The sequence below is a fragment of the Haplochromis burtoni genome, unplaced genomic scaffold, assembly GCF_018398535.1.
Source record: "Haplochromis burtoni strain Fernald_Lab_line unplaced genomic scaffold, NCSU_Asbu1 Contig_544, whole genome shotgun sequence".
In the NCBI taxonomy this organism is placed as follows: domain Eukaryota; kingdom Metazoa; phylum Chordata; class Actinopteri; order Cichliformes; family Cichlidae; genus Haplochromis; species Haplochromis burtoni.
The window spans coordinates 103,486-115,002 of NW_024582905.1; the positions used below are offsets into that span (position 1 = coordinate 103,486).

At 38.2% G+C, this 11,517-nt stretch overlaps 1 protein-coding gene across 2 annotated transcripts; it reads right to left on the reverse strand.

Annotated features, from left to right (window-relative positions):
* Positions 1-804: 804 nt before the first annotated feature.
* Positions 805-10,439, reverse strand: zgc:174863 (uncharacterized protein LOC100136852 homolog). Of its 2 annotated transcripts, XM_005947870.3 has the most exons (9): positions 10,322-10,439; positions 6,454-6,527; positions 6,013-6,366; positions 5,317-5,631; positions 4,128-4,244; positions 3,519-3,551; positions 2,745-2,789; positions 2,578-2,625; positions 805-2,443 (listed from the first exon to the last, which is right to left on the reverse strand). In XM_005947870.3, the coding sequence occupies exons 2-8, from the start codon at positions 6,515-6,517 to the stop codon at positions 2,579-2,581; spliced, it is 975 nt and encodes a 324-aa protein (XP_005947932.1). In that variant the 5' UTR covers positions 6,518-6,527; positions 10,322-10,439; the 3' UTR covers positions 805-2,443; position 2,578. The 2 variants fall into 2 exon arrangements, with proteins under 2 accessions (XP_005947932.1, XP_005947933.1); XM_005947871.3 differs by lacking the exon at positions 3,519-3,551.
* Between the last annotated feature and the right edge of the window lie 1,078 nt (positions 10,440-11,517).

The following is an 11,517-nucleotide window of genomic DNA, read 5'->3' on the forward strand; positions in this document are numbered from 1 at the left end:
CCACATTGTTTAGTAAGCTGTCAGCTTTTACTTTGCATTGTGGACATTTAACTCTTTTAAGTGCATTTTTTTATTCATCAGCCAGATGATCATTTAATCAAGCCTCAAGGGTTAAAACAAATTGTAAAAAAAACAAACAAACCAAACCCTTTTTGAGTACAAAAACATGAACTTAAGTACATGTCTAAATACCACTGCCTCCTAATCTACACATTATTATTAAGGGAGAAGTGCATGCTCAGTGGGCATTTGCAGGAAAGACAGCATAAACTGTAAAGAGAAAGGCTTGTTCAAAGTACTATGTGCAAAAGTATGTGAGAAGTACAAAAAATATAACCAGCGTGATCTTATCTGAACAGACAGATTATAAACAAGATAATTTTGAATGCATCTTTGTAACACCCACACAAATCTGCACAGAATATCACTGGCTTGTGTACGCCTGGTGCTGTTCCCAAGTCCAGATAAATGGAAGGGTTACAGACCAGCATCTGTTAAAAACAGTGCCAAATTAAACATGCAAAGCCACCAACTGTAGTGGTTCAGGGAGCAGCAGGAAGAAGCTTTTATCTTTAAAACAGAGACCAGAGATGTTATTGATAATGGTAATGTTTTTGTTGCTGGGGCAACAATTGACGGTTCATGCTAGATCACATGTCTATATCTACGTTCTTTTGAAATTTAAGGAATAAACAAGAAAGTGACATTATTTTATCTAGAAATGTGTGCAACATGAACAGGAACTAGTAAATACAGTCTAAGAGTCAGCAAAAAATCATCCCAAATATCGGTCATCACACAGAATCCTTTTAGAACTTTTAATCATGTTACAAAACAATAATGAACAGATGTCGTTCAAATAAAGCGAACTGTAAAGAAACTTAAACTTTCTTTGTACTTAACAGATCAGAGCAAGGTTTATCTACACCTAAACTGGAGTATAAATTCACAGATTTAAAAACACAGTATATACAAAACTTTACAGGTGATTGTTTAACATTTTTGGTAGTAAGTGTTTCTTCTGATTCAACGTTGAAAGTAGAGCTTAAATGAGAATTGTTTTATTGTTAAGCTCGTGTTTTTTTCATCATAAAAAATCGATGGCAAATTATTGACTTGTTGGTGAATGATTCATCTCGGTACTGTACCAGACTTCCTGATAAGACTTTTTGTACAAGCTCTTATCTGAAGAATAGAATGAAACCAAACTTTTACCACCAGAGTTTGCATGGATTGATTTCACAGTGAACTTGACAAAAGTTGCATAAGCAGAGTCACGGCTCAAACAAAAATAATATAGTGCATTTGGCTTTTAGAGACCACATACCATGTATTTCACAAGTGACAGGTGCTAATCATGTGACATGAAATTACCAGTGGTTACAAAAAGGATATGAACTTTCCTACATCAAACTGTTCCCAGTCAGTTAAGAGGAGTATGACTTAAACTTAAAGAGATACGACAATTGGAAAAAACACACAAAAAAGCAAACTCCTGAACAAAAAGACTTAAAAAAATAGCAACAAATCCTAGAGGGGAAAAAAACAACTGTTCCTTGTGAAATAATAATAACAGTTGATAGTTTGTCAGAACAACATTCAAGGCAGTGAAATGTTGCTCTGACAAACATCCAGTGTTTTCAGCAATTCAGTGCCAAACAGTCCTACATATCTCATCTCATTGTCTATGTGACATAAACATATTTTATAAAACAATATATTTATATAGCTTACACTTGGAAAACTTTGGAACTGTACGAGGTGATTTTTTATTTTTGATGGGATTTGCTAACAGTAAGAGTAATTGTTGCTAACTTTTGCCACATTTACACTGCTCAGACAAATTACTGAATTACATGGATCAGTGGAAAAGATCAGGTCAGCTAACCTCAGTTAGAGCCACTTAACACACACAGACACACACACGTGTATATATATATATATACTGTTCATACAGGAAGATATAAAAACTTGCCGCTATCCCCAAAACGTGATTTATTATTCCCCTTACAACCCTGACAGAACATAAGAAGAGGAAGAAATGCTGCTCCTGATTGGCTGCCAAAGGCTACAGTTTCTACATGAACTCAATAAAGTTGTATTATTTATGTATAAACATTTCCTCAACCAAACAACTCTTACAAAACATCTTGGTGATGTTCCATTTTGAGCCTTGTTTTAAAGTCCCTTGGCCTGTAACATCCCCCTCTCTTATAGTTGATCTTGGCTTGATTCAGCGAGGATGTTGGTTTAAGCTCAAGACCTGCTTGTTTAAATGCAGAGCTTATGTGAATAAAGATCTTACAGCTTGTCTGCTAAATCACAGTAATATAGGTTATTCCTGGTTACACAAAGGGAAAGTACAGAGACAGACTGCAGTTAGCAAACAAGGGAGTCTTGGCAGTAGATTATTACAGTATATTCATCTGGTACAAGGTGCCTCCTGCAGAGAGAGAGAGAGAGAGAGAGTGTTTAGACTTTTGATACTTTATGTTCTTATCCTTATCTATAAATTGATATATGCCTGCCTGTAAACACAGAAGCAAAGTCCAAGTAGAGATTTTGAGTTCTTCTTACCTCATGACTGGTCTTGATTGATTGGTTCATCTTCGTGAGAGTTATAACCTGCCAAAAGATTTAACATTAAAATCTGAATGAAATCTCACAGAGTGATAATTAAAGCTGTAATAACAAAAAGTGTTATTAGTTAAACACAGACAATTAGATTGATGTGATTTACGTACCTTCCTCAAGATCTTGTTCAGCTGCAGGAACTGCACCACGACCACCTAGAAAAAACGATGACACTGTATTAGATTTTACAGTGTTTTACAATGAATGACATGGTAGTTAATGGTAGATATAAAACCATAACCATGTTAAACAAGTTCATGCCATGCAAGCATAGAGGGAAACCCAGCAGTAAGTATGTGAAACAGACGTAATGTGACCAAAGCAAAAAAATAAATAAATAAAAAATTAAAAGGAAGGGAATGGATGCTCAGTGTAATAATGTAGTTTAATGGGACAAGTGAGAGGAAACTGATGGTTATTCAGTCCAGTAACAATATGGATGATTGTTTAATGATCAGCACATGATTCAAGTAGATTTGTGAACCTTAATCCAAAAGTTGTAGTTAAATGTTTTGTTGGAACCTTCTGTGGAGAATGTAGCCATTTTTATCTCAAAAATATTCCTTCAAATATTTCAAATATTTACAGCTGAAATAACAATGTGCAATAATAATGTCTAATAATAATATCCAAACTATCAAAATGACCAAAAGATTTAGAAAACTTAGTTCTATAGACAAATAAACTTAAAAAAAAAAAAAAAACCAGCAAACAGCGCTTTTTAATATTTCAGCAGTTCTCAGATTCAGGTAGATTAAAAAGTCGATAGAAGGATAAATAGAACCTCTCCAAATCTCTACAGACACAGCAAGTGTTCATCCTTTATAGCAAGTTAGAAAGGAGAAACACAAGAGCAGTAATAATATGTCCAAAAATGGACGTACTCATAAGGGGTGCTGTAGAGTTCCTCCGAGTCTCTGTCAAAAAAATGTCACAGAAGTGAGTTCTCCATGCTGATAACTTTCACTGTATTTCATCTATTTGAAGACTGCTGTTTGAACTTGTTCAGTTTTTAAAAGGCGCATTTAACCCAGCACAACAATGATGGGAGTGTATTTTCCATCCTGAATTACATGGCCTCGAGTCAGGTGTTACAGGTTTTACCACTTCACTTTAGCATCAAACTGCATGGTTTTTCCTTTCAGCTTGTATTGCTTACAGGAAGCAGGTGATGAACTCTCACACTACATTTAAGAATGCTGGAGCACAAATATCGCAGTAAAAACTTCAATTAGTTTCTAGTCAAACTAATGTAAAGCACATCCGTAATTGCATAAGAGCTCTACATGGCACATGCAGGCACATGGTCTGCATCTCAGTCAGGGAGGGATTTCCTTTTGCTTAGTATTTTACTGATGGAGCATAAAACAATAATTCTCGATATTTAAATGCAATTCTCCATATCATATTTTTAATTAATTACAAAAGCCTTAAAAAGAAACAGTTCATTGGTTAATTTTAACAAAAAAACAAAAAAGAAAAATATTACTTACGTTGAGATCGTCTTCTGTACAACAACAGCAACAGCAACCCTACGATCAGTGAGCCGATGACCACCAAAGGAGCAACTATTTTAGAGGTCTCAGGTGACGGTTTGGTCGGATCTGAATCTGAACAAATGAAAGGTTTGAAGAAAAAAAATGAAGTGAGTTAATCTTTAAAATGAATAAACATACAGTACAGTATATGATGTTACAATCATTGATTCTTACATTCACTATCTTGTTAACAGACACAGGAGTCAGTACAAATTGAACATTTGCTTCGTATTAAAACACTAAACTTGCAGAAGCAGAGAGTAAACAAGAACAACATGGAGGGTAATATTTGCATTACTACTGCAACATAGATAATGATCCGAGTGGCTATATAGTTTCCAAGGAAACCTGTTGATAACTTTACATTTTCAAATCATCAAATCATCATCTTGAAGTTACATTGGGGGGCAGGGATAGCTCAGTAGGTAGAGTGGTGGCCCCATGATTGGGAGGTCGGGAGTTCTAATCCACTGAACAGCTACTCTGAGGTACTCCTAAGCAAGATACCATCCTACACACTGCTCCTAGGGCGCCCAATGGCTGCCCACTGCTTCACTGAATGAATGGGTTAAATGCAGAGAGGAATTTCCCCACAGGGATCAATAAAGTATAAATTATTATTATTTCCACTGTTTTAAGTTTTGAACGTTTTAGTAAGAAATGTATTGCAAACTGTTTATTACTGAAGAGTGTATTAAAAGACCTACAGCACAGACAGTCTTTCATTTTTGTTATAGATAAAACATAAATACTTAATTTATCCATTAAATCATCTAAATATAAATCAAAACTCTATTTGTGCTAATTACTCTGTGGAGCTTCTTTTTTCTCATGGTTCGACATTTACAACATGTTTTTTAAATATGTAAACATCTCCTACACACTTTCTAAATCAGCCCCCACAAAAAATCTCAAAATGCACACAAACAATAAAATGTTTAACTGTGGCACTGGATGAAGGCATATTTATGTAACTCAGACATCTTTGGGTTTTGTTTTTGTTTGTTTTTTTCAAATTTAAAGTACAGCATGCTCTTGGATTACACTTTGGCTGAAATTACTGAACAGTACGGTGAGCAGTAGGATAGTGCCAGCAGGCCTAACAAGAAACATGTGGAACATAATGGTGTGTAATAAAACATACCTTTAATTTTGTCATGTATGTTGGTTTCAAATGTGATACTATCCTCTTTCCCTCCACTGGCATTGAACACAGCGCAGGTATATATCGGGAAAGTGGATCCTCTAAACAAAGACAGTCTGCTTGTGAGTTGAAACAAACCATCGTCTGATGGTTTTGTCTCCATTTCAGAGCTTCCTGTCCAGTCAGTACCCTCTTCATCAAACCAGCGAAGTGTTCCCTTTGGGTAGCCTCCACGAGACTCACAGATTAGGGTACTCTCTGAATTTGGGACAATTTTCTCAGGGGTGGAGTGTACACTCGGGATACGATATCTGGCTGTAGAGACAAAATGGAAAGCACAATCACTGAGCTGAACATTGTGCCTTGGTGTCAAATAAAATGACTTCAATAAAGTATCTTAAGATGTGATAGTAATAACAGTTCACATGCAATAAAAAGCTAAACAAACTAAAGTCAAACAGTACAAGTTATTTAAGTAAATGGCTGCAAGTACTTGTACAACTGGTATTTCTAGATGTCTTTGCTGTCACAATGAAACTGAAAGTAAGCAGACAAGCCTAGAGTTGCTCAAGGGGAATACCAATCTGATTGGCCTGGAAAGTCCCCAAATCTCTAGACAATCTTCATTGCTCACAAGGTGTTTAAAAAATGTAAAAACATCCTTGATTTAAAAATATAAAAATGTTTCAGTGTTACCTTGGACTTTAAGCGTAGTGACTATGTTGTGATCACCACTGTCTGTGATCACTATGCACTTGTAATCTCCATCGTCTGCCACTGCAGTGTTGGTGATGAGCAGAGATACATTCATGTTCTTCTCGTTCCATGATGGTTCAGCAAACCTGTAGCCTCGCTTTGGCCGGTCCAATTTCCCTCTATTAAAACCCAACAGGAGATCACCTTCGTCTTCTGGAGAAGTCAGTTTTTTCCAAGCAACCATACGAATATTTGGATCAGTTACATCTGATGATGTTTTGACGACACACTCCAGCAGTGACTGTTGGCCATAGTGTCCCACATTTTCAGCTTTGCATTCCACTTTTATAAATCCTGTAGAAAAGAAAGCAAAATTAGATTTGAGGTCACATGAACACCAAACACCATTCCATGCTTAAAGTTCTCTATGAACAAACTTACCACTCTTAACTGCACAGATGCAGAGGACAGGGAAAATGAATACAATGATTCCACTGGAGGCCATGTTTCTTTACCTGAAAAGACAGTTAAAATTGACAGTTATTATGTGGCGATCAGTGTATACCTGTTTTATGTCACAGGGATCTGCTTCTATGAATCAAACGGTGAGATGCAAAACACATTTAAGTGTAACAAAGTCCTGAGAAGATGCAGCCCATCAGGTTGGGGTGGTGCGTGTGTGTGTTCATTATCCTACTCAGCAAAAGTATTTCTGGGGGAAATTCCTGCACAAAAACAGGAGTATGCAATTTTTACAAGCGAAAAAAATTTTTATGTTAATGTTTCTCTCCTGCCTATGTAATATTATTGTTCATTTAGAGAATGATGACTGAACTTAACGGTAGAGAAATGCATAGCACTGAACAAGGGAAAAGCAGTCTGTAGGGCCCAGAGTCTGCTTGTTTGAAGGCATTCATTTTCACTGGTATGTTACTAAATAAGTTTTGTTAGTGGGCAAAAGACAGAAGGACTGGTCTTTAAAACTATATAAAGTTTTTGTGCCCACTCAGTATGATTGCTCATGCTTGGTTTCTTTCTTTATGCCACATGTATCACATGTGTTTTCACTTTTGTTCAAGGGAGCCACACTCTACGCTGGCTGTGAGAATGAAAAAGAAAAGGTCACCAGAGGTTATGCAAATGCAGCGACAGGAGGTGGACGTGTCCACAGTTTTATCATGACTGGGAAGATGGGCCTAGCTTAGTGTTTACATTGGCGTAATGGAGTTAAATTCATTTTATTACCAAGCTGTTACTCATCAATCCAAAAAATCTGACACTTTGTAAAAAGGAGTTTCTGCAAAATGAGCTCATTTGTCAGGTTTTCTTTTATATTAAACACTCGTAGCTCATTAAAACTTTAAGCTACCCAGATTAAAACAAAATAAAAAAATTATGTACATGTTACATATACATTTATGTGTTTTTGAAAAGAAAGTTAGATTGGTATGTCATCTTAATTTAAAAACAGAAAACTAAACTTTCCTTCCAGCATAGGATATTAGCACACGTTTATTTATTTATTTTTATATATAAATGGCTTCATGGGAACCAGGATTTACTGAAAAATAGGCTCAGTGCTGTAGAATGACCACTCGATAGCTTTCTTGTGATGCTGCTTTATTGAGCGTATATCCAGCATGGGTTATTACAGCACAACAACGGGTGTAGAACTGCCACGGACAGCCCTGCCGCAAAGCCTGTCAGGGTGGCGTAAAGCCGCAATGCCCACCCGCTCAACACAGGCAACACAGTATATGACAAGTGCCACATGTTTTTGTAACTAAACATTGCAATTTTGTAGACAAAAACAACTTGTTGTTTTTCTACAGACTTTCAGTGTTGTGCACCATGCTCCTGATATTTATATTGCATGACTTATACCAGGCAAATTTCTAGTATCAAAAACTTCTCTTATATTGACCCTTTAAAAAAAAAAAAAAAAATAGGATGCTGTTGATCTTGGATTTAACATCCATTTCTGACACTGGATGAGAGATGGGCAGACCCTGGACAGGTCACCAATCTATTGCAGGGCTAATCAAACATACATGACTTTGGATTGTTGGAGGAAGCTGGAGTACCCGGAGAGAACCGGCACAAGCATAGAAAACATGCAAATCTACAGAGAAAGGATCCAGTCAGCTGATGGATTCAAACTTGTAACCCTTGTGCCAACTATTGTGCCATTTCATCTTCCTCTTTCAAATATGGAATTAAATGGTTTGCAAATTTAATTCTGATATAATGCCCAATTATTTATTTTCTGCGGCCCGTTCAGTGGGTTGCATTTTTTAATGGGTCTATAAATGAGGAGTCATACTGAAAGAGAAAGTGTCCAGTTAGTTTTTCTTTTTATTTCAGCTGAAACTGTGCCACATATTATGACCACTGCAACTAAAAGAGCAAAAGAATATAAATCAATGTGTCATTTTCTCTGGTTTTCTTCCCTCCAAAGTGTTATAGTGTCATGGATCGCAAGTTACAGAGGAGTCAGCTCAGCTGCCGTCTCTGCTCCTTGGGTTGCCTGTGTTTTTGTTTGGGTTCTGTTTTTCCTGTATGCATGATTAATCTACTTCATCTATACACTTCACAAAATTTAAATGCAACGCATTACAGTTTTGTACAGAAATGCTTTTTTAATTCTGAAAGCAGTTATGGCTGTGCGGCAGAGTAACAATTTCTTGAGTGCAGCTGGGAGACATCTGCAGGCTCCAGATGAGCATTAATTAACTTCTCCACATCCTGTTCATGCAACTGAGACAACAGGTCAAAATGAAGTTTGCAAAATGTCACGAAGCCCGAGGTCACAGAATGCAGGATACAGAAATATTGATATGATCCTGATGTGTGCGCTTATTTTCTTTCCCTTCCTTCGGACGATACTGCCCTGAGAGTCTGGCCCGTTTGTACGATATCTGTATTGACACTGCTGTGTCAGTCTATTATTCAGGCCCCTCACGTTGCCAGTTGTTTCCGTTCTTTTTGGCTTGTTTTGCCTCTTGTAGCTAGATAAGTTACAGAACAGACCAAGAGAAATTGTGGGGGGTGAGAGCAGGGAGATGACATGAAGAAAGGCAACAGGCAACAACAAATGATCAAGACAACGTTTTTGGATTTCATTCAACTATTTTTTCCATGGACCTGTGACCGAGACAACACGTCCACACACTAATGTTAGCCCAATGTTTGTGTCAACTGTCAACCCACAACCTCGTTCTGCAGCTGGCGGGCAGCTTCTCTCTCACAGACATATATGTACTTAGACTTATATTTAGCGCACAGGTATAGTCTAACTCTCACTCCAGGTCAGCACATTATGACTCTGTCTCACTTATTTACTGCCGTCACAGTTTCATGATTCATGCTCACAGCACAAAAAGAAGCATTTCTCTTACATGAATAATGAGAGGCGCGTTTAGTGGTTTATAGGCGCTGATTAAACGGGACTGCAGCTTCTGGCTCAAAACCGCACTGCAGTTTTTTGAACAACACACACACACACACACACACACACACACACACACACACACACACACACACACACACACACACAGTCAAAACAGACCACACTGTTCTCTGGCTGTTCACAGGCTGTACACTAACTAAGTTTGATCCACAACAAAAACTCCTAATGCACAGACAGAAGCACTATCGTGGGACAGACGCCAGTTTGTTTGCATAGAGAATTTGAATGTAACCTGAGAACAGCGACAACAAACCAGCGAATAATCCTTCCAAAGTGGAACTTTGAACTTGAACTTTGAACACGTTACCTGTACATATTCTCTCTCTCTCTCTCTCTCTCTCTCTCTCTCTCTCTCTCTCTCTCTCTCTCACACACACACACACACACACACACACACACACACACATATAATATGTATATGTGTCCACATTCACAGGACAGGGTCACGGACATAAGTCACGGTGAACAAACTGTTGCTGGTGTCGCTGTTCTCAGAAAGAACAGGTCACGCGCACACACCACACACCATATACGAAACCAACAAAACAGCTTTATAATTTATATGTATATTATATTACAATTATAAGGAGATTTTCAAGCAAGAGTTTATCACAAGACCTCCGGGTCAGAGTCAGAGACAAGCAGCCTACAGTCCTCAGCTCTTGAATGGCTTTTGAACGCGGATAACTCGGTCGGCCGCGTTTCTCCACGTCGACTAAGCGTAATACACAAACCCGTAGGTTTCGGTTGCCTGCATCTGTTATACACCGAGGAGACATATAAGTCGTAAAGGCCGCACTAATATAAATGACCGCAAATGGTCGATCAAGTTCAACTTACATTACACGCTCCTCTTCACCGGAGATGTGATGCCTGGACTGGGTTGTACAGTCTTAACTGGCTTTTTAACTTTCACTTTCATTCTGAGTCAGAAAAAAAGGACAACCCACTGGCTTTCCGTCGCCTCTTGTTTTACAAGGAGCAGACATTTGCTTTGCTAAATAAAGAATTCTAATGTATTGTCAGCAACGTTAACAAGAGGCATTAGCACTGGATGAGCTTCAATCCACAGAAAAATGTTCGAATTTGGGCATTTTAGCAAAATGAAAGCTTTTTCATTCATCTTTTTTGTACAGGCCTAGATGAAAAGGATAATTACAGAACACTTTTTATTTAGAGTATAGCATCAAGTTAGTTAAATATCTGAGATATTGTTCTGGTCAGTTAATGAAATTACATTATCTTACAGAAGTGAGTACAGCCTTTACATTTTTTGAGTAACTTTGAGGTCACCTTAAAATACCTCAACATACAGCCATTGTCTAAACTGCTGGCAACAAAAGTGAATACACCCTTAAGTTAAAATGTCCAAACTGTGCCCAAAGTGTCAATATTTTGTGTGGCCACCATTCTTTTCCAACACTGCCTTAACTTTGTTGGGCATGGAGTTCACTAGAGCGTCACAAGGTGCCACTGGAATCCTCTTCCACTCCTTCATGATGGCATCATTGTGCAGGTGGATGTTAGAGACCTTGCGCTCCTCCATCTTCCATTTGAGGATGCCCCATAGATGCTCAATAGGCTTTAAGTGTGGAGACACACCCCTGATACCATCTGAACCAAATAAGTTTATCTTGGTCTCATCAGACCACAGGTAATCCATGTCCTTGTTTTCAGCAAACTGCGGACTGTCTTGTGCATTATCTTTAGAAGAGGCTTCCTTCTGGGATGACAGCCATGTGATGCAGTTTGCAGCGCATGGTCTGAGCACTGACAGGTTGACCCTCCACACCTCTGCAGCAATGCTGGCAGCATTCATACATCTATTTTCAAAAGACTACCTCTGGATATGGTGCTGAGCACGTGCACTCAACTTCTTTGGTCGACCATGGCGAGGTTTGTTCTGAGTGGAACGTGTCCTGTTAAACTGCTGTATGGTCTTGGCCACCATGCTGCAGCTCAGTTTCAGGGTTCAGATTTAACACACCTGTTCCCCATTTGCACCTGAGACCTTGTAACACTAGTGAGCCACACGA